Source organism: Varanus komodoensis, unplaced genomic scaffold (assembly GCF_004798865.1).
Source record: "Varanus komodoensis strain SLA01 unplaced genomic scaffold, ASM479886v1 scaffold132, whole genome shotgun sequence".
NCBI classification, from domain to species: domain Eukaryota; kingdom Metazoa; phylum Chordata; class Lepidosauria; order Squamata; family Varanidae; genus Varanus; species Varanus komodoensis.
Genome location: NW_025335381.1, coordinates 200,234 through 227,874, shown reverse-complemented (window position 1 = coordinate 227,874; position 27,641 = coordinate 200,234). Strand labels below are relative to the sequence as shown.

General features: G+C 65.8%; 1 protein-coding gene across 1 annotated transcript; it reads right to left on the bottom strand.

Moving 5' to 3' along the window:
- Positions 1-770: 770 nt before the first annotated feature.
- Positions 771-19,942, bottom strand: LOC123019603 (sodium/potassium-transporting ATPase subunit alpha-2). Its single transcript, XM_044422608.1, has 23 exons — positions 19,931-19,942; positions 15,030-15,134; positions 14,712-14,771; positions 14,148-14,351; positions 11,844-11,957; positions 10,138-10,272; positions 9,890-10,007; positions 9,415-9,683; positions 8,449-8,647; positions 7,827-7,936; positions 7,433-7,567; positions 5,911-6,100; positions 5,221-5,396; positions 4,610-4,746; positions 4,377-4,527; positions 3,876-4,044; positions 3,631-3,785; positions 2,890-3,013; positions 2,285-2,430; positions 1,850-1,980; positions 1,630-1,731; positions 1,410-1,501; positions 771-862 (listed from the first exon to the last, which is right to left on the bottom strand). Exons 1-23 carry the CDS (start codon positions 19,940-19,942, stop codon positions 834-836), a joined length of 3,063 nt encoding a protein of 1,020 aa, XP_044278543.1. The 3' UTR covers positions 771-833.
- Between the last annotated feature and the right edge of the window lie 7,699 nt (positions 19,943-27,641).

Here is a 27,641-nt window from a genome sequence, read left to right as displayed (position 1 = left end):
CCGGGCTCCAGGCTCAGGCGGCGGTGGTGGTGGGCCCAGACCCTGCTGGCCGGCCGGAGGGGGGTCTGCCCTGCCTGGGCCAGGGCGGGCCAGGTGCCCCGGTGGAAGCCGGCCCGGGAGGTGCCCTGGGGCAGGGAGAGGACAGGGTGGGAACGGGGGCCATCTGTGGCCTCGAGCCCGTCCCACACGGCTTCCAGCGGGGGGCCCGCCCCAGCTCCTCCGCGGCACCGGGGGCTAGCAGCCACACGCCACGGCCTGCCCCGGTCCCTCTCCCGCCCCCACGGCGAGAGGCCGGTGTTCCCTGTCCGGGGGAGCACGGCAAGCAGGCGGCAGCGAGAAACGGGAACTCGTTTCCCCCAGGAACCCTTTCTGGGCCCTCGGGCCCCGATCCAGCAGGGGGTCTCCCGCAGGCGGACACACCCCCAGCTAGCAGGGGGCACAGCTCCCCGGCAGGGGCCCCCCGTCCCGGCTCCTTCGCACCCCCTGCTGGGCACGGCCCCTGTCGCTCTGCCCCACAGCCTCCCCACGCACCTCTCGCGACGCTGCAGACGGGGCGCGCCGCCAACGCGCACGTGCCCGTCCCTTCCGCCCCCGCAGTGCGCACGCATCCCATGGGCGGCTCCCTTCCCGCGGCCCCCGCATGTCCGCCCCGTGTGCTCGGCTTGTCCTCGGCCCCTCGCCGCATCCTCCCTCGGGGCCCCAGGCGCACGCGAAGCAACAGCTGGGCGGCCACCAGAGGTTAAATTATGTTTATTGGCATCTGTCCGGCTACAGGGGGGCTACAGGTGGTGAGAGCTGCTCCGGGCTCGGCTCGGCTCGGCTCGGCTCGCTGGCTAGTAGTAGGTCTCCTTCTCCACCCAGCCTGGCAAAGGAAGGGAGGGGGCGGGTGAGGGCGGTGGGCACGGGGCCAGCGCTCGCCCAGGTCGGGAGCGCTGCTTCGGAGCCTCCCAGGGCAGTCTTTGTTTTGGGATGGCACAGAAATGTGGCAAATGCGTCCGTACATTTTCGGTTTTGACTTTTTGCTGATAAAAGGTTTTTGTTGCTTATGGTTGTTTGTTGTCGTTACCAGTCGCTATAGTTTTGTAAGCCTCGCTGGAAAGTTTTTTTTATGAGAGGATACAAATATTTTAAATAAATGGATAGATGCACACGCACACGCATAAGGGCAGCGAAGGCTTCCGGCGCCCTCGTGACTAAGCAAGGGCTGCACTTTCGGAAACGTGGAAGGAAGGGCCACCGGCGAGGCGGCTGCATCCCCGGACCCCGCGCTCGGCTCCGCTCTCCTCTCTCCCCGGCCGGGAAGGGCAGGCGCGGCGTTTGCACCAGTGCCGGCGGCAAGCGTGGCGTGTGCCACGGTGCGCCTGTGAGCGTGCCGGCGATCCGTGCCGGGGGGCTCGGGGGGCACTCACCGCCTGGGTAGCGCCGCAGGAGGAGTTTCCTGACCTCGTCGTAGATGAAAATCAGCAGGCTGTATGGGAAGGCGCAGAACCACCAGGTGACCCTGTGGGGGAGAGGGGCTTAGAGGCCGCGCGTCCCGGGCCTCTGAGGGCCACGGGGGGCTGCACGCTGGCCAGGAAGCAGCGCTGTGGCCACGGCCGGGATGGGCGGCGGGGCCCGCGAGCCACTCACTTCAGCGGGTACATGCGCAGCGCCACCCCCATCCCGGGGCAGTAGGACAGGAAGGCGGCCAGGGCGGTTTCCTCGAGCAGGCCGAAGATCAGGATCTTGTTCCTGGGGGAGAGACGGGAAAGAGGAGCTGGCCGGGGGCACGCGTCCCCCCGGCCCCTTGCTCCGTCCTGCGCGGCGGAGCCCTCGGTGGGGCGTCCAGGGACCGGGCGCTGGGACTCACTTCATGCCTTGCTGGAAGACGGAGTTCCTGCGCGTCTTGCAGATGATCAGGTCGGCCCACTGCACCACCACGATGCTGGCGAAGAAGGCCGTGTGGCAGGTGAACTCCACGACCTTCCGCTGCTCGTAGGTCTGCGGGGGCAGAGGGAGAGCGGCCCTAGCGGGGGCTCCTCAGCCCCAGGTGGGGCGGAGCCCCGTGCGCCCCCCGCTCGCCTCGGCCCCCTCTGCACTGCCCGCAGTGGGGCCTCTCCGCTCATCCTGAGCTGCCCCCACGGCGGGTGAGCGGAAGGCGGGCCAGGCCTGGTGGAGGCTCCAGGGAGGCGCTACCAAGCTCGGCGAACAGCGGCCGGGGAGGGACGGGGAGCCGGGCGGGGCGTGTGGCCCCCTGGACAGGCTCCCCGGCCCCCTGCGTGCGGCCAGCCGCCCGCCCGCTCACCCACTCCTGGCCGTAGCTGTCCTCCAGGTCGTTCTTGGAGCGGTCGTCCCAGTCCAGGCGGATGCCCAGCAGGGTGGTGGGCAGGAAGCCGTTCTCCGCCAGGATCACGAAGTAGGTGAAGAAGCCGCCCAGCGCCTGGATCATGCCTGGGGAGGGCAGGCAGCGGGTTGGCCCGAGGCCACGTGCGGGCGGCTTCGCCGGCAGCGGAGGCAGGGACTGCTTCTCCACCGGGGAATGCCCTCCCCATGTGCCTGGCCGTTTCTGGGGGCCGCAGTGCGGTTGCCCTCGGGGGAGCCGTGCGAGCGCATGAACGCGGGAACTCCAGACCAGCTCTTTGGAAAGACTCTCTCCCCCACCCAAAATAGATATTCCGGTCTGCTTTGTCATGGTTTTGTGCACCTGGCACAAATGTGAGGACTCCCTAGAGATGGAAACGCTGGTGGCCCGGTGCTGGATTAACCGGCGGGCTGCTCAGCCGGCCGCAAGGGAGCCGTCCTGCTGCTGGCGGGTCTGTGCGAGAGCACGTTGCCAGAGCCCCGGTTACGAACGGAGTTGCCCTGGGGTGACCCACGCCCCCGAGGGCTGCCCGAACACCGCCGGCTCACCGATCTGCCCGTAGGCCATGCTGATGAGGCGTTCGTTGACCAGTTTGTCCGTCTTGGGGTTGCGGGGCTGCCTCTTCATGATGTCGCTCTCCGCAGCCTCGTAGGCCAGGGAGATGGCCGGGACCTACAGCGGCAGATGGCACTGAGGCTGGCTGGCTTCCCCGGCTGCCTCTCCCACGCAGAACCGCAGAAATGGCCCCCGCTTCATTTGCTTTGCCCTCCCCAGGGGAAGGGGACATCTGTCCAAAGCTAGTCCAGTTTACTGGATAAGCATGCTTGCTCAGAGTCTCCGGGGGGCAAGTTCTGGGGGAAATGGATCAACCAAAGATCCACATGCGGTTCCCAGGAAAGCCGCTGCAGCTCTCCCTCCAGTCCCATCGGCACGGAAGGCGCCAACGGCAGAAGCGCTCAGCGTGGGCCTCTGCGGAAGGCCCCGGGCCCTCTTCTCCCCTGTTCGGAGGGCTTCTGGAGCCCCTGCCTCCTGGAACGGGCTCGACTGACGTTCGAGCTTCTGTTTGCACCGAGCTGCTGCTCCGTCTTTGGGGTTTGGCCCTTCATGGCCGGCCAGGTCCCCGGGATGAGTGCCCGACGCCGGCTGGGGAACGCCGGGACTGTTGCCCGTGGCAGCATGCATGAGATTGTGCCTCATTTCTCCCTCTTCCCGGCCACTTTCCACGTAAAACCACGAGGCGAAAAGGAGGCTGCTATCGGAGGGCTCCGGTGGGGAGGGGAGGGCCTCACCATGTCGGTGCCCAGGTCGATGCACAGGATGGTGACGGTGCCCAGCGGCAGCGGGATGTTGGCGATGATGAAGAGCAGGAATGGGGTGATCTCTGGAATGTTGCTGGTCAGAGTGTAGGCGATGGACTTCTTCAGGTTGTCGAAGATCAGGCGTCCTGTGGGCCACGAGCAGAGTTGCTGGAGGGGGGCCGCTGCCGGAGGCCCAGGCCTGGCTTGAGGGTGCCCCCCCCCCGGGAGCCACCCACCTTCCTCCACCCCTGTCACAATGGAGGCGAAGTTGTCGTCCAGGAGGATCATGTCGGCGGCCTGCTTGGAGACGTCGGAGCCGGCGATGCCCATGGCGATGCCGATGTCCGCCTTCTTGAGGGCCGGGGAGTCGTTCACCCCGTCCCCTGTCACCGCCACAATCGCCCCCTAAGTGCGGAAAGGCCGATCGCACAGGGTGGGCGTGGGCATTGGGTGTTGGGGCCCACGTGCCCCCCCCCGGCCCTTCTGTAGCCGCACTCACAATTTGCGGGGTGGCAGCGAGCCCGGCGGGGGGCTCCTTCCGGTGGCCATTTGGAGTTGCATGGCTCGGCCCAGTGGGCGGTGGGGCCGGGCCGGGCCGCGGGACCCCCGTGAAGAGGGAGGTGGCGTGATCTCCCCCTCCGGGGGCCCGGAGAACCCCTCGCCCTTGGGAGTGCCCTTGGGGACGGGCGCGGGGCGAGGCCCCGGGGCCCCCCTGCCCTCGCCGCCCGGGGGCCCACCTGCCGCTGGCAGCCCTCCACGATGATGAGCTTCTGCTGTGGGGAGGTGCGCGCGAAGACGATCTCCGTGTGGTTCTTCAGGATCTCGTCCAGGTGCTCGGCGGGCATGTCCTTGAGGTCGGAGCCGTGCACCACGCAGGCCTTGGCTTCCCTGTGGGGGGAGACCCACGAGCATGCGGGAGCCGGGGAGAGGCGGCGGCGGGGGCCTCCCGGTGGCCGAGAGCCCGGCCTACCTGGGGTTCACCTGGTTGACTGGAATGTTGAGCCGGGCCGCGATGTCCTCCACGGTCTCGTTCCCCTCGGAGATGATGCCCACCCCCTTGGCGATGGCCTTGGCCGTGATGGGGTGGTCGCCCGTCACCATGATCACCTGCCAGGGAGCGGAGGGACGGAGGCTGGTGGGGCAGGAGCGAGCCGCGCGCGGTGGGGGCATGTCCGCGGTGGCGCTCCTGCCCGGAGAGCCGGAGGGAGAAGCCTCTCGGCACAGCCGTTCGCTGGGAATCTGACGCAGGCAGCCTGGCAGGACCCCGCGCCCCCCCCCCCCGTGGCTCATAGACCCCGATCCCCTACGCTTTGCCTGCCAGTTGAAGCCCTATCTGTGCACCCGGCCGGGGGTCAGAGTGGCCCACGCGAACGGCTCTTCGCCTGGCGACGCGTGGGCTGCTCTCTCCCTGTTTTATTGGGTCTGATCTGTGATCCCTTGAGCTTCGTAGTGGGAAGGAAGCGAAGGGAGCTGCGGTGCAGTTTTGGAAACGGAACGGAGGCGATTCAGTGGCTCCGGGCTCCTCTGGAAGCGTCTCGCTCCCACGTCCTCGCGGCCGCCCCTCCCGCCCAGCCGGGTTACCTTGATGCCGGCGCTCCGGCACTTCCCCACGGCGTCCGGCACCGCGGCCCGCGGGGGGTCGATCATGGACATGAGCCCCACGAAGCAGAGGTTGGTGATGGGGAAGTTCAGCTCGTCCACATCGAACTTAAAGCCGCGCGGAAACTGCTCTTCGGGCAGGTAGTAGTGGCAGAAGCCTGGGGCGAGGAGACGGCCAGTGAGGCCACGGCGCCCCCTCGGCAGAGCCGCCCTCCGCGGCTCCCGCAGCTCCCCACGTGCGCCTCACATGCCTCGGCACCGCTTTCGGGGGCCGCTCTGAAAGCGCCCCGTGGGTCTCGGCCTCAGCAGCCCCCCACCCCAGAGAGCCCAGAGCAGGCCCAAGCCCCCCACGAAGCGCTGGAGGGCCAGCGGCGAAGGGGGGCGGGTAGCCCGGGCAGCCTGAGCGCGCTCACGGGGCCGCCGTGCCGGCGTAGCCAAGGGGAAGCCGGAGGCACGCGTGGCCCTGGGTGCCTTTGCCATGCGGGGGGACGCCCCCTGCATGAGGTCCCACGCCCCGAAGGGGGGCAGAGTGCCGGCACAGGGCCTGGGGGGCCAGATCCTCCGCCCTGCCTGAGATTGAGCCCCGCGTCTGAGGCCGAGGGGGCCGCGGCTGTGTCCGGAGCAGCCCCCGGGCCCCCCCACCTGCCTGGCCAGCCCGGCCCCAGCGCTCACCCAGCACGCGCTCGCCCAGCCCGCCCAGCTCCAGGTAGGCGTTCTGGAAGGCGTCGCGCATCTCCTCGTCGAGCGGCACTTCCTGCCCTTGCAGGAGGATGGTGCTGCAGCGGTCCAGGATCCGCTCGGGAGCCCCCTTCATCACCAGCACGTAGCCGTGGGGCTTGTCCTCTGGCTCGTGGATGGAGAGCTGCGGGCAGAAGGCGGCCTGAGCGGGGGCGGCGCCCACGGGCTTCCCTGACTGAGGCAGCACGCCGGCCCTGCAGGCGGGCACGCCCCTGTCCGCCTGGGCCAGGAGGGCCGCCGGGCGCCACGTGCTTTGCCCGTCCAGGCGCGATCCCGGCGTGTGCCATGTGTGCGCCCGTTTGCCGGCCGCCCGTTTGCCGTACATGGGGCAGAACTTCCCCAGTAAGGAAGCATCCTACAAACTGGCACCTCCGAGATGTTGTGGGGGGGCTGCCAGTCTTGCAATAAGTGCCCCCCGCCCCCTGGCAGACTCCCCACAAACTTCGCCCGTTCTGGAGCTCGCTACGGAGCCAGGAGGGAAGGCGAGGCCTGGCGCGGGTCCCCCCAGAGGCCGCGTATCAGCTCGGCTGCCTGGGGAAGGCCTGGCGGACTCCAGGGGAGCCCTGTCTGGATGGATGCAGGGGCCGAGGGGTGGGCCGGCGGGCACCCAGGAAGGAGATGACGGTGGGAGCACACAGGGGCGGAGATCGCTCTCCTGGTGGCGGGTGGGCCGGCCGAGGGGTCTTGCTCTCCATCTGCCTCTCCCTCGTGCTCCTTCCTGTTTCTAAAGACATGGCTTGGAATTCCAGATTTCATCTTCTGGACTCGGTGATGATTATTGCTGGCTTCCCACGACGCACAAATGATGGTCTTTTATTCATCGTCTTGCTTTGCCTCAGCCGGCAATTGCTGCCTGCTTTTTGTTTATAGTTATGCAGTTTGCCCCTATTTATAGAGCAGCCGCCTCCGCCTCCTCCTCCTCCTCATCATCATCGTCATGATGATTATTGTCACACATAATGAGCGATGGGGGAAGGGGAAGGCAAACATGGGCACTTGAGCGGCAGCTGCTCCCGTTGCCAGGAGATCGCCTCCCGACTGGCCCACTGCTGAGAGCTTGGCAGGCCGGGAGTCGCGGGGACGGTGCCCCCCCAGTGCGCGGGATGCGCCCCGGGCTCGGCCAGGCTCCCCGCCTTCTCAGCCTTCCTGTACACCCCAAAGCGTGAGCCGCTGCCGGACCCTCGCTGTGATCTGGGGCTGCTGCAATCCCTCGGCTGGGCTGGGGGAGCTTACGGGTCCTCTGAGCCCGCCGGGGCAGCCCGACGCTCATGGAGCGTGCCTCCCGGCAAGGGGGACCCAGAGACGGGCCCCGAGTCCCGGAGTCGCTTCTGCGATTCGGGTGCCGGGCGACTGTGCAATCGCGCCTGAGCCATGGAGGGAGCGGGGGGCCTCTCACCCAGCGCCTGCTTCCCCGGGACAAGCCTGCTGGCGCCCCCTCCACTGAGAGCCCCCCCACCTGGTACTTGTTGGTGGAGTTGAAGGGGATCTCCGTCACTTTGGGGTTCTTGTCCCGCATCTTCTTGACGGACCCGCAGGAGAGCTGGATGCACTTCAGCAGTGCGGACTCGGAGGCGTCGCCGGCCGTGTCCCTCTGCAAAGGGGAGTGTCAGACCCTGGCCGAGCTGGACCCCCACCCCCGGCTGACGGAGCCCTCCCTGCAGCCGCTGTGCAGGAGAGGGGCCAGGGCAGATGCGGGAGGAGCTCCCGCCAGGAGGCGCTGCATCGGAGCCGGGCCGGCAGGGGCCGCGTGCCCTCATGCCCTCGCTAGCAGGACTGCCGACTGCGCCCCCCCCCCCCCGCAGAATCGGGTGCCCCGGACTCTGCAGGGCCCACGGCACGCGGCCCTGTACCTTCGAGATGGGGACCTTTTCCTGGCCTGCCTTGAAGACGGCCCGGTTGCAGAGACCTGCGATGCGGGCCAGGGCCGTCCAGGTGGGGGAGCGCTTGTCGAAGGTGGCTCCTGGGGGGAGAGGGGATGGGGGCTCAGGCGGTGGGGGGCGGCGGGGCAGGCCCATGGAGCAAAGCCAGCCCACCGCGGCAAGCCAGACTCCCGCGCTCGGAAGCAGAGCCACAGCCGGCTCGGCAGCTCTGCACCAGCAGAGGGGGTCACTCGCCGGGATCGCCGGCACCCCCAACCCAGGACAAGGCGGCCCGCCTTCCTCTGCCCGCATTTAGTGCCCTGCAGGCCCCAGTCCGTGTCATGGATGCTCCAGCCCATCCCTGCAGGAACTGCTGCGAGGTTGCGGGGATAACGCAAGCAGCACGGTGCCTGCGCAGGAGACGGTGCCCTGGGGGGCCTGCTGGGCCCCCAATCGCCCCGGTGCTCAGGGGCCCCTTTGCCTGCCCCCTGCCAGCCGGCCGGCTGGCACCGAGCATGTCCCGAGGCGCCAGGAAAGGCGCCCCGTCGGCCCCCAGCGCTCCCGGCAGGCGCGCCCTGCCCGCCGTGCCCCAGAGAGGCGGGAGAGCCCTCACCGGACTGGTCCTCGGTGGTGTCGGCCTCGTGGATCTGGCTGTCGAACCACATGTGGGCGACCGTCATGCGGTTCTGGGTGAGGGTGCCCGTCTTGTCGGAGCAGATGGTGGAGGTGGAGCCCAGCGTCTCGACGGCCTCCAGGTTCTTCACCAGGCAGTTCTTGCGCGCCATGCGCTTGGCCGTGAGCGTTAGGCACACCTGCGGGGGGGGGGGGGAGGTGGGGGGCCCGAGCAGCCCCCCCCCCCCCCATCTGCCCTCCTCCTGCGCTCAGAACGCCGCTTCCTCCCGTTTTGGTCCTCGCTCCTTTGTCTTTCACGAATCGCTTTGCTTGCGCGCTTCTGCACCTGCCTGGGGCTTTGCCAGTGCTGCTTTGCGCCGCCTTGGGTGCCCCCAGTCTGGGCGAGAAAGGTGGGACCCCAGCCCCCTCCCGTGCTCTCTCTCTCTCTCTCTCAGGATCAGGCCACCTGGTGCCTCCCAGGCGTCTCGGGCGAGGCCCCCGGGCCGAGGCGGCGAGAGTTGCCCCGCAGGACCCCTGGGGGGCACCCGGCCGCCCGCCTGTGCTTTGTGGCATGATGGGTCTCCGCTTCAGCTTGCATAAAGGTCCAGTGGACTCACAGAAACTGTTTGGGGAACCAGCACACGTCACGTGGCAGCGCTGGAAATTCAGCCACCGTTCGCAGGGCTTCCCACAGACTCTGCTGGGAATGCTGGGGGCGTGTGGCAGGCGGGCTGGCTTGGTGGGAGCGCCCCCCCCCCGGGATCTCCGGTCCCTTCTGCTGCCTGTCAGCGGCAGGGGCCTTCCGTGCCTCGTGGGCTTGCTCACAGCTGCCCTTGGCGAGGTCGGGCCACCCCGGGGGCAAGCCAGTCCCTGGCAGCAGCCCCTCCTGCAGGGCAGCCCCCGCCCGCTGCTTCGGGACTCTGGCTCGTCCTCTGCCCCTCCCGCCGAGGCGGACGGCCCCGCTCACCGTGACGGTTGCCAACAGCCCCTCCGGCACATTGGCCACGATGATGCCGATGAGGAAGATGACGGCCTCCAGCCAGGTGTAGCCCAGGATGAGGGAGAGGATGAAGAAGGACATGCCCAGGAAGACGGCCACCCCGGTGATGATGCGGATGAAGTGCTCGATCTCCATGGCGATGGGGGTGCGGCCCACCTCCAGCCCGGAGGCCAGTGAGGCGATGCGGCCCATCACGGTTCGGTCCCCCGTGGAGATGACGATGCCCCGGGCCGTGCCTGGGCCAGCGGGAGAGGGCGGCCGTCAGCCCCCTTTCCCGGCCTCGCGGCCCCGAGGCCGATGGGAGGGCCGCCCACGGCGTGTCCCTCGGGGATCCCTCGAGGTGCTCCTGCAAGCCGGCCGGGGCCGCAGCCGCGCCGGCCCCCCGGAGGAGCGCGGTCGCCGTGCAAGGCCCTGCCCCCCCCGGCCCGTGCCGCCCACGCACCTTCCACGCAGTTGGTGGAGAAGAAGCAGATGTTGCGGGTCTCCAGCGGGTTCTCGTGCGTGAACTCCGGGGAGCGGGTCTGCGGCTCCGACTCGCCCGTCAGGGAGGAGTTGTCCACCTAGCCGGGACCAGCGGGGGGGGGGGGGGCGTGAGAGGCCTCCGAGGTGGGAGGGGCAGGGAGGAGGGCCAGGCTCCGTGGGCTGCTCTCGCATCGCGGGGTGGGCAGGTCCCGCGCCCACCCGCCTCACCTTGCAGCCGTGGGAGGAGATGATCCGCAGGTCCGCCGGGACTCGGTCTCCGCCTTTCACCTCCACCAGGTCCCCCACCACCACGTTCTCCGCGTTGATCTGGATCTTCTCGCCCTCCCGGATCACAAGCGCTTGCTGGGGAGGAGAGGCGTTTCGGGAGGGGCAGAGCGCCTCGTGGGGCGCCCCCCTCCCTTGCCTGAGCTCCCACCCGGCACCTTTGCCGCAGCCCCCCAGCCCTGGACCTGTGAAGGCCACCGTCTCCGGAGAGCCAGAGTGGGGACGTAGCCATGGCAGCTCCGGCCGGCGTCCCCAGAGGCCCGTGAGAGGCAGGCGCAGACTGGGCCGGAACGGGGCCGGGGCTGCTTTGTGCTGGTGGATTTTGCAGCCAGCCTCCCGCCGCCAGTCCTCTGGGGAGACCCGCCGGAGGAAACCGTCAGGCAGAGAAGCGCCCGGCGGGGACGAGGCGCCGGAGGCTCATCAGCGGGCAGGGGCCTGTCTGCCCTCAGAGCAGCCGAGGGAAGGCCACACTGGCGCCCGGACTGGGTGCCAGTCTGTGTGGGGAAAGTGGGCACCGTCGGGGGACGGACTGCCCCCCGTCAGCCACAAGAGGGCAGCAGAGCGCTTCTCCGGGTCCACGAGGCTGCGGACCGGCAGCCCCACGGGTGCCGCCCCCCCCCCCCCGCTTGAAGCCTGCCTGCGCTTGCCCTGCACACGTCTGTGGGCTGCTTTGCTCGGTGCGCGCTACAGCCTGTTCGCCTTGGAAAAGCACACACAACAAGCACGGGCGCAGCTTTGCGCAGGCGGCTTCCTCTCGCGTCGGATCGGTTGCCTGCCTGCGCCGCCGTGGCCAGGCAGCAGCCGGGCGCCCACATCCACACGGAGAGGCCCCGCCGCAGCTCCTCTCCTCTCCTCCACCGCAGCCCGCCTGAGCGCTGGCCCTCGCCCGGAGGCAGCTGGCGGGGTGTGAGGAGGGAGACGGGACCCCGCCCTGGCCACTCCCGCTGTCCAGGCACGGTGGGGAAAGGCCAGAGGATGGGGGCGAGAGCAGGTGGCGGGAATGCAGGCCTGTGGGGGGTCTTGCTGTGGGGTCTCAAAAACAGGGCCTGGCATGGAGAGGGAGCCACAGCTGGGCAGCGGGACGCTGGCATTTAGGGCCCAGGAGCACGCGTTGCGATGCCTGTGCATGACGTTGGGGCGATTCGGTGGTTGTTTGCTTCAACAGACTGAGAGCCCTCCCAGGGCGGCCTACAGACCCCAAAGCGCAATACGCGCAGGCACAAGCGAGACGGAGAACACAGACCGTTCAAACGGGCCGGCATCTCCACAAAAGCACCCAGCCGAGACTGACTGAGTGATGGCAAGGTAAATGAACGCGTCTCCAGGGCTTCGTCGAATTGTTCTTTAGTTTGCACATGGGAAACTCCTGTTGTGTTGTAATGTATTTATGATCTCTGGTTTGTGAAATGTTGTGAACTACCCAGAGAGCCGTTGGTATTGGGTGGTGCAGAAATGAAATGGTATAGAATGAGATAAACGCAACTGCCGAACAGCCAAGGTGGCTGGGGAAGGCTGTGGATGCGGCCCGTGGTCCAGACCGGCAGGGTGGGTCCGATTTCAAGAAGGCCGCTGGACCTCTTGGCTCAAGGGGGCACCCCGGAGTGCCCAGCAGCTGCCCTCCCACGCCCCGCGATGGGGCAGAGCCTTACCTGGGGCACCATGTTTTTGAAGGAGTCCATGATCTTCGAGCTCTTGGCCTCCTGGTAGTAGGAGAAGCAGCCGGTGACAATGACAACCGCTGCCAGGACCACCCCCAGGTAGAGCTGGGGAGACAGAAACGGAGTTGGCTGCAAGGCCAGATCCTGGCTCTTGAGGACCGCTCTCCTGGTAAAAACTGAACATTGGGAATTGCAGAAATTCTAACACTGCAATCTTGGTATAGGGAGACATGGCAAATAGCTGCAGAAGGAAAAATGATTTTGCAACTGAAATGGGTGAAAACAAAGTCAAAATACCAGCTCTTAAAAATAAAATACAGCGTGGTTTTATTGTGCATGAGAATCGGGGGCATACACCGCAGAATTTGTCAGGGCCTTTCTTCAGCCTATGCAAAAGACACTAAAGATTATACATTGCCCCTATATTTTTGCCTGTGATGCGGGGAAGTGTTAAATGGGAAATGTTCCATCAACAGTTTGATGTGGTGTGTGTGTGTGTTGTAAATTGAAACAAAGACAGAGTCAGGAGGCCGCTCTGTGCCGCCACAGGACACACGGGCCTGACTGCTGACAAAGCCCTCAAAGCCACTTCCACGTCCAAGAGGGCAGGTGGTGTGCTGGCTTGTTCTCGGAGATGGAAGACGAGGGAGGGAGGACGGACGGACGGACGGACATTCTGCTTTGGGATTCAGGAACTGATTCCCACACTCACTGCGTGCAGTCCATGCCGCATGGCTTGACCCCAGGGCCAGAGGCCGGTGCCTGCTGCCCGCGGCCCGCCTGGCCCCTGAAGCCCCTGCCTCCCCGAACCGCGGGTGCCCCCGGGCACTGCATGTGCCGCAGCACTTTCTCCTCCTTTTGCCAACAGATATTCGTGGGGGAGGCTGGTGGGGGTGGGTTGCCCTCCGCAGGGCGGGGGGGGGGGGCGCTTGCTCCCAGGGAAAGCCCGGCACGCAGGCCCCGTTTTCTTCCGGGGAGGCGGGCACAGAACTGCCCTTTGGCAATTGGCGTTGGGTGTTTGGCTCCCTGCGCGCCAACATAGCGAGGATGCGGATGCGCGATGGGGGGGTCGCGTGCCTCACCAGTGGAGCCGCAGGCAGGGCTGCTGAAGGGCCCCCCCCCTGCACATCTGCAGGGCGCAACAGGGCTTCGGGCCCGGCGACGCACGGTGCCTTGGGGCGCGGCAGACGTGGCGGGGGCGGCCCCCCCCGGGCGGAAGCGCGCGCCTGGCCCCGCAGGCGGCCCCGCCCGGGGGGGGGCGCCTCTCCGCCGCGTGTGGGCGGGGCCTCCCGGGGGCGGCGCCGCCACCAAGGAGGCCCGGCGGGCGGCGCGCTGCAGCCGGTCTCCGGAGGGCCAGCCCGACCTCCTCGGAGCGCTCAGGTGGGTTGGGGATTTTGGGGGGAGGGCTCGGCGCCCCAGCCCCGCCTCTCGCGAAGGGTTCCGCCTTTTGCCCCCGCGTCTCCCCCCTTTCGGCTGAAGCGATTATCGCCTGCTCATGGCGCCCCGAAGGCTGCTCGGGAAGGGAAGGGAAGGGAAGGGAAGGGGATGCCGCTCGCTCGGGTTCCAGCTTCCGCGGCAGGAAAGGAGCCTTTTTCTCGCCTGGCCAGTTGGGCAAAGGGCCAGGACAATGCCCGGGGCTGCAGGGTTGTCCCCGAAGCCAGGCGGGGCTCTGGCGGGTTCAGACGCAACCCTTTGCCCTTGACTCCAGGGCGCCCCACCTGTGCGCAGATGCTAGGAAAACGCCCCAGGAGCGCAGAAAAAGGGGAAAGGAACAAAGGCAGCCGTGAAATGAGCCCTTTTCTTTCTTAACGAAAAGCCGCTGTGAATAAGAAAGGCTGGCCAGCCCCACAAGGCCAGTGATTCCCTTCCTGGGGAGGAAGCACGGGGGGGGGGGGCGGGCACAGGCGGCCGGGGGCGTGTGCAAGGCCAGCTGCTTGGCCCCAGAATTTCTGGAGCCACGGGGTGGAGAGGCGGACGCACCAGCCCCCTCCTCTGCCTTCCCATAAGGTTTAGCGGGGCTTAGTGGTGCTCGTGTCCTCAACAGATCAAACATTTCGCCGGCATCTCATGTTCGCATGATGCCCATCCTGTGAATCGCTTTGGGTTTTAGCGGGTGGCCGTGTGTCTTTCTTGGGAGGTCGCCGTTCTGGAGGGCTTTTCGGAGGTGGGGGCCTTGGCTGGTCTTGTGTAACACGCGAGAAGCACCGTGTGGGCGGCGGATTTGCGGCTGGGCCGAGAAGGTGTCCGTGCCGTCAGACTCGTGCCCGGCACCCGGCGTGAGGCCGCGGGACTTACGTTGTCGTTGGCCGGCTCGTCCTCCATGGCAGCCTGGATGCTGTAGGCCAGGAAGCAGAGGATGGCTCCGATCCACAGGAGGATGGAAAAGCCTCCGAAGAGCTGCCGGCAGAACTTGACCCACTCCGGCGTGGTGGGAGGGGGTGTCAGCGCGTTGGGGCCGTCCTGGGCGAGGATCTCGGCGGCCCGAGCGTTGCTCAAGCCCTGCAGGAGGAAGGGGACGGGGTGAGGGCCACATTGGGCCAGGCCGGCGAGGGGGCTGAGGGCACGGGGGGCCACGGGAACACGCGGGGGGCTGTGGCACGGGGGCGCATCAAGGCATGGGGCAGAGGGGTCGGGCTTGCCCTCGCCTTGGGGGAGGACACGGCTCACGGTGCGTTCCAGCCGTGTGCGTGGCTGAGCACAGCCGCCCGTCTGGGGAGCGGTCCACCCCTCCAGGGCTGGGAGAGGCATCGCCCATCTCCCCCCAACCTCCGCGAGGGGCCCACGGGCACGAGGAGCACGGGGCGTCTTGTGGGTGGGGTGCCGGCGGCAAGGAAGGAACCAACCAACCGCTGGACTCACCCTGGACAGGTCCACTTGATACTTCCTGCTGATCTCGTCCAGGGACAGCTTGTGGTCATCCTGGGAGGGGAGGGGAGGGGAGGAAGACAGGCCGGGCCGTGAGTCACGGGGACACGAGAGCTGCGTGACCTTGCGGGGGAACTGGATCCAAAGGTCGCCCCCTGCACACCAAGGAGGCGCATTCCGCCCAGCTCCCCCTCCTGAGCCAGGAGGGCCGGGGCTGTGTCCCGGAGGGGGCAGTTTTCCTTGGATTCATCAGGGCTGGGGGGGGCTGCCTTAGCCCCCCCCCCCGGCATGCCTCCCCGTGGCCTCTCTTACCAGGTTGACCTCTTTTTTCAGCTCGTCCAGCTCCTTCTCCTTCTGCTTCTTCTTCCCGCCGCCATTCTCAGCAGTCGCGCCGGGGGGTGCCGATTCGCGTCCTTCCTGGGGAGGGAGAAGAGCTGTCAGCTAGGCAGGCACCCCCAGATGAGGGTGGGCCGGGGGAGGGCTGGGCCTGGCGGTGGCACTTTGGCCCCTGGGAAGGCCAGGAGCCGCCCGTGCTGGCGGGGGCCGTGTCCCTCCCGGAGAGGCCAGCTGCAGCTCGGACTGCTGCGATGCGCTCTGCGTGGGGCTGCCTCGGAAGAGGGTTGGCAACCCCAGCGGCCTGGGGGGCTTCTGCCAGGCTCTTGACTGGAAATGGCTGCGGGGAGCCGCCACCGCCTCCACTGGCTCCAGTCTGTTTCCAGACACATTCAAAGGCCTGTGCTGGTGTTGAACTGGAAAGCCCGTACAGTTCCAGCGCAGGCAACCTGAAGGACCGCGTCCTCCGCATGAGCCGGCCTGTGCCCTGGGATCTGTGGGGAGGCCTCCTTTGCTCCCACCTCCACTCAGCCACCCTTGGTGGGAACAGCCCTTCTTGGGGGCTGCCCCAAGGCTCTGCAACTCCCATCCTTGGGGGGCTAGACAGGCATCCACCCCGTTATACCAGACGCAGTCAGGCTGGTTCTCTCGACTGCATCGCTTCTACTAGCATTTTAAGTCAGGCATGTATATAATTTTGATATTCTAGCTTTTCTAATTATCCCTTTCACTTCTGCGCATTTGCATTACTCTGTTAATTGAATAGCTGCTGCATGTTGCAAGCTGGCTTGAGTCTCAGTCCTGGGAAAAGGTGGAATACAGATAAACACGGCAATGAGAACGAAGTTTTTGAGTGTGGCAGCTAAATCTTTTTGTGTCCGTAGGAAGCCCGGGCCTGTTCCTCCCACACCGTGATGTTGTGAGTGTGTTCTTCGGTTCGTTTTGTGACTGTGTGATGGGGAACAGTCCAGCCTGGCCATGCAGGCTCTGAAAGGCACCGGGAAGAGGGCAAGCCAGAGGGTCATGGGCCCCCACCCCCGGCTGCCCCTGGCCCCGTTCTCATGCCCCGCAGCTCCACTGGCCGGTTTCTCCCTGGCAGAGCCCCCGCCTTGCTCCCCTCCTGCCCGTCATGCCACGCGTGGCCTGACTGACGGGGATGCTGCCGCAGCGGACGGCTGGCAGCCCGTCTTGGCACAAGGGGGGGGGGCGCGGTTAGCATGCCAGGCATGGTCTTGTGCTGGTGTTGCAAGGGACCCCAACGAGCGGCACAAAAGGCTGGCAAGCGACGGCCCTCCGGCAGCCTCGGCGATTTAGGCCGCTGCCTTTTCAGCCGGGAGAAAGAGGGCTCTGTGCCGCGGCACAAAGGAGGCGTCTTCTGTCCTCTCCTGCGCCGGAACCTCGGCTTGGCCCGGGCTGCTCTTGGCTGCTGGGGACGCGGGGAAGCGCTCCTTCGTGGCCTGGGAGGGGGACCCTCTGTCCACCCCTTGGATGGCTTGGTGGCTGGGGGGCGCTGGGCCAGTGCCCGGACGACAGGCAGGGTGCGGCAGGGAGCCGGGGGCAGGCCATTCTCCGCCTCTCCAGGGGCTGGGGGCCCTTGGGCAGGATGCCCGCCATGGCCTCCCCCCAGGGGGCTCCCTTCTCATCCTCACGGCGCCAGGAGCAACTAAGTGGCAGCCCCCCCCAGCTGCCCATTGCCTGGTGCCACGGGGAAGGCGCAGGGTGAGCCCCAGGCTCGGCTCGGGGGGCCCTGTGGAGGTGCGGCTCCTGCCGAACGGTGCCTGCCCTGGGTCAGCTTATGCAACGCCACCACAGCGTGCACCACGCAGCGGACCAGCCGGGCCCACGAGCTGCCGCGGCGCCTGAGGGCCGTGCGCGGAAGCGTCGTGGGGCGGCAGTGCTGCGTGGCCAGCCTGGGGACCATGCACGGACCCGGGAATCTGGGGTGGGGGGCACGGAGGCTCCAAGGTGCTGCAGGCAGCTCTCAGAAAAGTGAGCGCAGGGCAGGGCAAGGGGGTGCGGAAGAGACTGGAGGCGCAGATCCGTGCGCCTCGCCAGATCTCGTGTGCCTCACCCGGCAGCCTTCTGCCCAGACCGAGAAGGGGGCCAGGTCCTGAGGGTGGGGGGCAGCAGCAGTGCCCACGGCACCGCCAGGCCGCTTGACGCGAGAGCCTCGGCATCACACGGTCTATTTATAAACGGGGGGTGACGCGCCGCAGCCCGCTTCTTCCTGTTGGGAGGTGAGCCGAGGCTGGCAGAGCGAGCAGCCGGCTGCCTGCTCCGCGGATGCCAGGACTGGTCCCCGGGGGAGGCTCTGCCCCCTCTCCCCGCTGCCTTCCCACGTCCCCGAACCGCTCCGCCAGGCGACCCCGCAAGCCGCGTTGTTCTTGGCAACCAGAGGACTTTTCCGTGAACGTGGATGATGAGCTCCTCTTTTTATTTTCGGATGCTGAATAAACATCTGCCTCGGCCGGGCCGGTGCTTGGGGGCCCCGTGGCCCCCCAGTGTGGCCTGGGGGGCCGAGCTGAGCATGAGCCCGGCAGCCAAGCCAGGCGTTCGTCCTTCCCCAGAGCACCCACTGCCCCACGCGATCCAGCCGCTCTGGGCTGCTGGCGAAGGGGTGGCTGTGGCACCCTCAAATGCCCCCTTCCAGAGGGGGCCCTTCCCATCCCCCAGGCCCTCTTGGGGGAGCTTCTGCAGGGGGCCCCGCAGGCCCCAGGGGTGCTGCCCCCTCGGATCGGGGTGTCGGGGGGCTTGCAGGGCCTCGCGGGGGTGGTCCGAGGCCAGGCGGCCCGTCCTTTGCGCCGGTGGGCTAGCGCCAGCAGGGCCCCGTCCCCGCCCCGCTCAGTCCCCGGCTGTGGGAGCCTCGGCAGCCCCCGCGGATGGCTGCAGCCAGAGGGGTGGACGTGCCCACGGAGCCGTGCCTGCGTTGTGCTTGCAGCAGGCGACCGGGCCGGCTCCACGCGTGGTCTGAGCCCAGGGCTGCTCTGCGCCCAGGCATGGCCGACGGAGGCAGAGTCTCTGTGCGTTTGTCCTGGCAGCGCTCCCCCCGCGGGGCCTCCTCTCCTGTTCAAGGAGGGCAACTCTTCTAGGTCTGGCTTTGCCCCCCCGCTAACACCCCAAACAGGGAAGGCTCTCCAGGTGCTTTTCTGCCTTCTCCCGAAGATCCAGGCTCTCTCGCACAATCTGGATCCCAAGAGAAGGGAGACAAGCAGCCAGGACGCCGACCCAGTTTTGGCAGCAGGGCATGTGTGAATGTCCAGTCCTCAGCGCACCCATCCGGCTTCCTCTGCATCTGTCAACCCGGATCACAAACAGGCTGACAGGTAGTTCCTATCCCGTTTGGCAGACGTCTCCTTCCGGCATCGGCGGGGGCCGCCGTGGTGGCTTTCCCTGAGTGCCAGGAGGTGGCGTTTCGCAAGTAAAGACATCAAGAGGCTCTGGATTGAGTGGGCACTGGCCGTGGGCACGGATTCAGGTTGCTGGTGTTGACATGCAAAAAGCAAGCAAGCAAGCAGTCCGGACACCTGAAGGGCTCACCTGCCCTCCCTTCACCTGGTGAGCCTCGCTGGGACCCAGCAGGGGCAGTGGAGGGCGCTCTTTAGCGGTGCAGCAAACAGATGGATTTGGTGACTGGCCCTCAGTTTACGCACATTCTGGGAGCCTTTGGCATTGGTTAGGCAAGAATCGGGGGGACAGCGATGGCCGCCTTTCCATCGGCCCGTTTTGAGGGCTCAGAACAAGGCGTGCTTTTCAGGTTGCACAGAATCATGCCTCAGAGAGAAACGCTGGAAGCCCTGCACGAGGGGAGCCCCTCGTGATCGTTTGCTCCGCACAGTTTCCAACATCTCTGAAACATCTAAACACAGCTTGCATCACTGAATTGATTTGCTTGTTCGGTTTTGGCAGAACGGCGGGATGCAAATGTGAGAGCAGTTCAGCAGGTCCCGGGACGCAGCCACACTCGGCCTGTCCGCTCGGCGACTCGCGCGGGGCACCCAAGCGCCTCTCTGACAGCTGAGACGGCGGCCTTCGCCAGCTGCTGCTGTGACGCGGTTGCCGGCGGCCTGACGCAGTGGCCAAGGCCACAGGTTCTGGGTGCAGAGCCCCGTCCACAGTCGCAGCGAGGCTTCAGGAGTGGGGCAGAACTTTGCCGTTTTCCTGAACGGATGTGCTGAGGCGAGGGAAGGGATGGGGAAGATGCGGGGGAAGGGGGTGTGATCTCGCCCCAGCACATCCCCCGAATGAAGTGGGGGTGACAGCGGCATGTCCTCCCCCGGGTGGCCAGCGCGTCCCTGGGCTTGGGAGTGCTGTGCGGGGAGGTTCGGAGGTCCGCTGGCCGGGCCGGCGGGCTCCCGCATTGCAAGGGCAGTCCGGCTCCACCACACATCGCGTCCCGAGGGCCTGAGAGCAGCTTGCGCTGTGCAGGACCTGTGTTTATCTGGGTCCCACGGCCCGCTCCAGATGCATCCACCCTGGCCACGTCCCAGGGGTGCGGCCATGAACCCCGCAGCGCCCTTTGGATGCCGGCCTCCGGCGGGCCCGGGGGCTCTCCACGGACATCGTGGCTTGGGAGCAAAGACGCTCGGTCTCGCAGGGAAGGAAGAGACGGCTCCGCAGGCGCGACCCCGCAGGACACCCAGCTGCACAAACAAGCTCTTCGCATCTCTTCCGCCCCTTCCAGGGCTTCCTCTTCCATGCACCCTGAAACACGCCACCAGCCACGCGTCCACGTTCCGTGGCATTTCCAGGGCCCGCGGCAGCCTCCTGTAAACACCCGCCCGGCCCGGAGTTCTTCCCGTTTCCTGGGACTTTTCCGAGCCCTCCACCTCCACCGCAAGGCTCCGTTTCAGCGATGGCATGACTCAGACTCCAGTACTTACCCCTTTCCCCATCCTCGCTGGAGCCGGAGATGGAGAGAGAGAGGATCCGGCGAAGGAGAAGGGGGGCCGGGGGCCAGGAGCACGGCAGCGAGTCTAGTTGTGCACGATGCACATGCACAAAATACACATCAAACGGCTGAGCGACCCGTGCTTGCCTGCTTTAAATAGATTGCTTGTTCACTCCGCTCAGCTCCTTCTCTGGACAGAAGCACTTGTTGAAACTGGATCTTGAGTTGGAGGAGGCTCCGCCCCCCGCCCTCCCCTCCCAGTGCTCCCAACCTCTCCCCTCTGCAGTGCACCCCCTCCCCATGGTCTCCTCGCGAGGGGGCCCGGCCCACCGAGGAGCCCCCTCCCCGCCCCGGCAGCCTGGTAGAGGAGGGCTCCATCCATCGGGCCGGGTCTCCAGCCGTGGCATGAAGGCCCCTTCCCGCCCCGCCGAGGAGCGGCTTTCATCTCGCAAGGAGCCTTCCTGCGGAGGGAGGCGTCTTGCCAGCCCCGCATTCTTTGCCACTTCGGGGCCATAAATCTTGGGCCAGCCGCTTGAGAGCCTGTCTTGGTTCTGGCTTGCGCGGACGCATATCCGCTCCCGGCCCGGGCATCCCCCCGTCCGCCACTGAGGCGGCCGTGCCAGCGAGGCCAAGAGCCGCTGCAGAAACGGGTCGGCCAGCTGGGCCCCCTCTTGCCCGAGGCCGGAGAATCTCCAGGCACGGCACTGGGGCCCGTTGCCCCTGGCGCGCCTGGGCCCTCGCCCATCCCTGCCACACGCAGAGCCCGGCCCTCCATCCCCTTGCCAGGCCCAGTCCAGGAGCCGGGGCAGAGGCGCTGCAGGCGCTCCCCGAACCCGTGTCCACGTGCTTCTGGGCTGCCCTGCAGCGGGGAGGGCGCCTCCCCTCCCCGAATGCGTGCAAGCCCCCTCAGGGTCGCCCAGCCCTGCAGCCCTCGCCACATCGTCGGCCAATGAATCGCAGAGCAGCGTGGCAGTCGCCACGTCGTGGGCGCCGTTCCCTTTGCTTTGCTCTGGTTTGTATTTTTATCTTGGCTTAGCAGAAGATTAGCTCCGAGGTTCTGAAGCAGTTGCTGGTTATCTAAATTGCTTCCATATCTGAGCGATCGCATCACCCGGCCCGTCATGCCCGGCCCTGCGGCGAAGCCCTCGGCTCTCCGCCGCTCTTCCTTGCACCGCCTCCTGCTGGTTCTTGCCTCTGCATCTCCCTCGGTCGAACTCTCCACCACCCGGGCCGGGAAAGGCAGCCGGAGCGTCGCAGCGGCTCTGGCCAGGCCTGGACCCAGGAATGAGCCGGAAGTGGGGAGAAAGCCCACTTCTTGCCCGCCAGTGGGCAGCAGGGCGCCTTCGGCATCCTCCTTGTGCCTCCCCTTTTTTCGGAAAGGGCCCTGGAGAGGCCCTTCAAAAGAAGAAACGGGAAAGGGCTCCCCACGGCCCCTGCTGGCCAGGTACAGGCTGCGTGTGGCCGGCCAAAATGCCTGCAGGCTCTCCCACATAGCTGCGGGGGGGGAGGGGGCTCCCCACGAGCAACCTGTGGCTGGACCGCGAGCACCGCGGGGAAGGTCAGCCCCTCGGCAGTCCTGGCCCCAGCCCAGTGGGGCACCTGGAAACAAATGGGGCAGCAAGGACTCTCCTGGAAGACCTGATGTTTGGCAGTGCCGCTTCTCATGGGAAGGGAAGGGAAGGGAAGGGCGCGAGGCGAGGCGAGGCGAGGCGAGGCGAGGCGAGGCGAGGCGAGGCGAGGGGCACACCTTCTCAGAAGCAAAGTGTTCCTGATTTTAATGAAAGCCAGCCTCCCCCGCTGGTAGCAGGAATTAGCGGCAGCATATAAGGCAAAGCTGGGTCATTTCTTTCCAAATCTCCTTTTAATTTGTTCTTGGAGGGCAAAGAAAGGGAGAAACGCTGCTACCTGCTCAGCCGGAGGGAGAGCGCTTTGAAAAGGGCCGTGGCACTCTGAGAAATGTGCACTTCACCAGAAGCCTTTTGGATATAGCTGAACATTCCCGTTCAGGGAAGAGGGCCCATCGGTTGTTGAGAAATTGGTCTTGTAACAATTTGTGTGCATTCTCTTTGTTTGCCAAAACAAAGCATCACCCAAACAGCCTGGGAAGCTAAGCACTTCGCAACTCGACTCCCCCTTCCGTGCTGCTTTTTCTCCCCTCTGTGGAAAGGCTGCCGGGTGACGGACACTCATACTGCGTTACTCGGGCAAATATTTAGGCTGCAGTGAAGTGGCATCATCCCCTTGTAAACGGGCTCATCCTTCGCTCAGGCTACTGTTTGTGCATCGGGGTGGGGTGGTGTAGGGGGAACGTGCCGAAAAATGGCCCGCGACACCCACCCACCGGGCACGGCCCCGGACGTGGCCAGCAGGGGCCGCTCGGCAGAGCGCTTCAAGGCTTGCGGCGCCTGCTCGGAGAGGCCCCTGAGACCCGCCGTGCGTCCACACCAGCGCTGGGGCCCTGGAAGTGGTGTCCTGGGGAGGCGCTGAGAAGCGGTGGGGTATGCCAAGAGCCAGGGCGAGGAGCAGGCATGACGACCAGAGCCTGCCTCCTCCCAGAGCTGAGCCTGGCCCTCTTAGTGCCATCCCGGCTGGCCCCCCGCAGCCCCGGGCGTTGCGAGGATGGGGCCCAGGCCTTGAGACACCAGCAGCAGCGCTGGGGCCCGAGGCGAGGGCCGGTGGGCCCCGGAGCGGCATCTGCATCGCACGGCTGCTCCTAGCTAGGCCGGGGAGGAAGGCAGGGCCGGGCCCCTCCAGGCAGCCTCTGGGCAATGCCGGCCTTGGAGCCCCCCCCCCCCCCCCCCCGCCGCCGCCACTGGCCCTGCCTTCCCAGCAGAGTGCTGCAAGCTTGGCCAGATCGTGACGGTCGCGGAAGAACCTGCTGACCGGACTGCCAGTGCCGGACATCAGCTGGAGTCCAGGGCTCCGGCTTTGCTCCTCGCAGCGGTTACTTGAACCTCTTTGTTTGTGGAATGCGGCTTGGGAGGATCTGCCGTGTCAGCAGAAAGCGCAGGCTTGTTGCGTAAGGCGGACACAGGCCTGCTTCCGCCTCGGCCCGGCTGCCAGGAGCCCAGTGTGGGCCCAATTAGAGGCAGGAATCCGAGGTAAGGACGGGACGGCGGGCGGATGCCGTCCGATCGCCCTGCCGAGAACAAAGCGCGGGCGCCTGGGGCAGGGGGCACGGCACAGCTGGCGGGTCGAGCGGTGCAGATGTGACCCGGCGTCCTCCCGCCGCTTTGCATGCCGGGCTGCGACTGAGCCAAGGGGAGCCGGCCCAGCCCCATCCGGGCCCCAAGAAAAGAGCTGTGCCATCCTCCCACGGGCCCCGTCGGAGCGGGAGGTTTTCGGGTCGCCGGGCCATGCGGTCGAGGGTGAAGCCGGAAATGGGTGCCTGCGTGTTTGCGTGAGCAGCTGGGCAGCCCGGCCACAGAGGGCTTCTCAAGGCCCAGGCGCCGGGATGGGCCAGCCGCAGTGGCCGCCCTCCTGCCACGGGGCCAGGGCCGTGGCTGCTCCAGGGCCCGGGGAGGAGCTGTTCAGCCTTGCGAAGGAGGACGAGAAAGCACGGGCATCATTCCAGCTGCCTTTTGGGGTGCGCCAGGAAGGAAAGCGGGATGCAGGCCCTTCTCTCCTGCTCTGGAGAGGGACCCGCATTAGGAGTCTTCGGCTGTCCCATGGCTGGGACAGGCGGGGGGGGGGGGGACTCGCTGCAATTGCTATTCATGGGAAGTTTGTTGAGAGTGAATGGAAAAAAACAGAACGGGGGGGTGGGGACCTAATTTCTGGCAGTGGTTCTGAGTGTGCCAGGAAAAATAAGAGAAATAGAAGCAAAGCCTCTTGCCAAAACCCTTGAGCTGTGGGCAGAATCAAAGGATGCCCCCTTTTCTTAGCTGTCCCAGACTCCACGGAGTGGGAACCTCATTCAGGGCCAACTTGCAAGGCAGTGTGGGAAAGACTTGGGGGGCGGTGAAGCAGGAGAGAGGACCGTGCTCCCCCCGCAAGCTAATCTCACAAGAATGAGCTCCTAAAACACAGTGCCTGCTTGAGCCTCAGGAAGTCCCCACTGGCCAGAGGATGGAGCCAGGATCGCTGCCTCGACAGCCGCAGGATCGATCCGTCTTGGTCCTCCTGGAGTCCTTTGGAACGACACCAGTGCTCCCCAGCCCTCTGCCCCCCCCCAGTTGGGCTGCAGCTCCCATCGGCCCCAGCCGGCATGGGGATGCTGGGGAAGATGGGACAGCTTGGATGGTTGCCCCAGCGCTAGCCGCTGTGCCGTTTCCTTGCTGTGCTGCTCTGGAGCGGTCGGGGGGGGGGGCTGCAGCCAAGGGGGCCGGCTGGGGGAAGGCGGCTTGCTCTTCCAGGCTGCCCCCCTTTTCCCCAGCCGTGGAAATCAAGGAGGCCACGGCCCGGTGGCCAAACCCACCACAGCGCTCCTGGGCCCTGCGTGCTTGGGGAGAGCCGCCCGCACGCGGTCTTGGCAGGTCACATGCCCCAGAGCCTTGGGGAGCCCCTCCGTGGGCACCGCGCCGTCGTGCTATCCCAGCTGGGGCAGTGCCGCAGGCCGTGAGCGGGTCACGCACGGCACGTCGGAAAGTCAGAGAGAAAAAGAGCACCTCAGATAGGCAGGGGGCCTCCAGCGCCCACGCTGGCCCTCCGGACAGACTCACACGCCTCCCCTGAGCTGGGAAGCACTCCAGAGCGAAAGGTCACTGCCTCTGCAGCGCAAGGAGCTGGGGGAGGAAAGAGCAGGCCGTCCGGGGGCCGGGGGGGGGAGCTCCTCGCTCGCTCTCTTCTCCCGAGGATAAATGCTTGCTTGCTCTGCTGGCTTGTGGGGCTCTGCTTGCAGGGCGATTCCAGGAGCTGCCTGGGCAAGGGAGACACGGGCTGGACACGCCGCACTCTCCCTCTTGCGTGGTCCTTGTGCAGATGAAACGGGGGCTTTGCTCTTCCTGCCCCTCCTGGGAGGAGAACACGATGAACACCCAGCAGCTAACACGACCGAAGGAACATTCTGTGCCGGCCGGTTGCTGGAGATGCCGGCCCCCTGCCTCTGGCCGGGGGCGGACGGGGCTGCTGTGGGACTGGGGCTCTCCTTTCTTTGGGGGAGGTGCCGAAGGGGCACCTAGGGGGCACCAGCCTTGGGCTGCAGGCGGCTCTGCCAAGGCCTCCGCTGCATCTCCCCAGGGGGGCCTGGCGGGGATTCCAGCTGCTCTGGCTCGTGTGTGTTGTGCGGGAGTTTGGCCGCGCCCTCCGTCTCCGGTGTCTCGAGGCCAGTCCCTGGCCGAGCAGTGCCAGCGCACCTGCAGAGGGCCTCCTTGCGGCCCGCGGCCCTTTCCTTGTCCCGGGACAGAGCGGCCTGGGCAGGGGCCGTCTGGAGGAGGGGGGAGCCGCCGTGGCTGCTGGGGAAGCGGGAGCTTCCGGGGCCCACACGCCGCAGCCTCGCCGTGGCCCTGCATGCCATTCCTGCCCCGTGTGGGCTCCAAGAATGCGGGGCCTCTGGGCGAGCCCAGCCCCGGTGCGTGGCGTGGCGTGCCGTGCCGGAGGGGGAGTGGAGGGCTCCGTCGCCGCTCCCCAGTGTCCTGGGGCTTGGGAAAGAGGCCGCTTCCCGCTGACATGTTTCCGTCTGGGTGCAGCTGTGTCAACTTCATCTTCCATGGTGGGGGAATGGCGCTCGCGCTCTTGCAGTTTGGAGTCAGTTTGATGGGTGCCTCAGGAATCGCTTTCATTTTGCAATCAGCATTGGGGGGCCCGCCTTTAATGTTGCTTGGCTGGGGGGTTATTGCAGTGAAGACTCCGGAGTGGAGGCCCCCACCTTATGGTTGCCTCCTGCAGTTCTGCGATTAAAAAATGCTTTGATGAGCTACCAGTTCTGGATAGCCTTTAGTAGATGCATTATATTGTTTTTGCTGCTGCTGCTTCCCTTGATACTGGATTCTGGTCTTGGATTGTTGTCTTTTTGAACTTCCAAGTATATTGTTATTATTGAAATGTGTAAACCACCTATCATTCACAGAAGAGTCTAAGGGAAGGGATTAGAAACAAACTTAAAACATTTTAAAACAAACTAATTCAGTACAAGAGCACTATAATTGCCTCCAAACAGGGGCAGCTGTTGAAGTAGCCCTTTGACTACCGAGCCAAACAAGCAGACGTGTTTCCAAGAGCATCTTGCCCTGTGGTTGGCTGGCATTTGGGGGAGGGGGGTGAAAGGCAGATTATAAAGGTTTAAGAACGGCAATGAATAAAATATAGGCGTGTGTTTTCGAGAGAAGAGAAGATGGGCCTCGGCTGGCATGGCACGAAGCCCCATGAGGGAAGGTGCCTCGCTTGCGCCAGGGCCGCCGAGCCCCGCATCCCGGCGGGCAGCAGCTTGGTGGCTGGGCTGACAGTGCCATCGCATGGCCGCCGTGGTCATCGCGCCTCTGCCTGAGCCAGCGGAGCGCATGTGGGCCGCAGGCAGGCCTGGCTGCTGCACCGGGAGCCATTTTGGATGCCGGAGCAGCTCGGGCTGGCGCTGAACGGGCAGCGGGCCCTTTTGGCCTCTGAGTGGATGAGTCCTCTGCCTCTCTGCTGGACAAACTCCGGCTTTTATGCACGCACGGTTAGGTTGGCCCTTCTCTCTGAATTGGTTCATGTTTCATAGGATGTCTCCAGACAAAGATGTACAAGATAGAGATGCGTAGCCATCACACCTGAGCTTGCACAAAAGCAGGCCGGCTGTCCCAATACACGCCCGCTCCAGGACGGCATCCGTGCTCAGCCTGTTCAGCTGTGAGCAGCCCGCAGGGGGCTCGGCCGGTGGCATTTGGGAGCTGAGCACTTCTCCTTCCCGTCTGGGAGCTGCCAGTCGTGTGCAGACAGCGCACTTCCACCGCCTGCTAATTTCCAGATAATTTAAACAAGGGTGCGGAGACGGTCCTGGTGCAAAGGTCAGGGGCCGGATCCAGTCCACGCAGCCCGTTTCCATTCAGGGGCACCTGGGAAGACGCGAAGCAGCTGCCTCGAAGAGGAGGGACGGCTGGCGGAATTAGTTGCTGCTGTTCTGCACTGTCGGGTAATCCCTCACCCTCGGCGACTCCGGGAAGGAGAGCCCGCAAGGCGTCCCAAGGCTGCAGCTGCCAATGGGGCTTGACCTGTCTCCCAGCTGGGCTTCCCCTTCTTCTGCCTTCAGCTTCCTCCTGCATGATGGTCTTCCCTGCCCGGCGGGCATTGCCTTCTCATGCCACGGCTCAAGTAGGGCAGCTTCCCTTCCTTTCCGGGGAGAGTCCTGGCTGGATGTGGTCGAGCCGCTTGTTTGTCGTTCTGTTGAACCTGCCTGTTTGCAAAGCTCTCCCGGAGCACCGAGCTTGGAACGCACCTATTTCTTCCCTGCCCAGCCTTCCCAGCGATCAGGAATGTGACACTGTGGATCATCTTCGCCTTCCTCATCCTCATCCTCTCCCTTACCCCTTCCAGCTCCTTACTCTTCCGCCTCTTTCACTGCCCGTCCAGTTTTCAGCCTTCTGCTTTCTTGGCGAAGTCTCTCTTCGAACTCTTGATGGAACCAAGCCCGGTCAAATCTCCCAGTTTCAATTTCTTCATTGCTGTCATGAAAGTTGCGTAATTCTTCCGTAGCCGTGTTTGCTTTTGCTTTTGTTCAGCCGCAGCCTTGCTTTTGCCCTTTGTTCTCTGACTTTCATAAGGACGTTGATTGAATCAATAAGGAAGGC

What these genes read in the sequence shown, in the direction of transcription:
- LOC123019603 (XM_044422608.1), bottom strand. An exon ending in CTCCACCAACTGCGTGGAAG is followed by an intron (nt 9,684 to 9,889) that starts GTGCGTGGGCGG and finishes CCGCTGGCCCAG; the next exon opens with GCACGGCCCGGGGCATCGTC. An exon ending in GTCAACCAGGTGAACCCCAG is followed by an intron (nt 4,528 to 4,609) that starts GTAGGCCGGGCT and finishes CTCCCCCCACAG; the next exon opens with GGAAGCCAAGGCCTGCGTGG.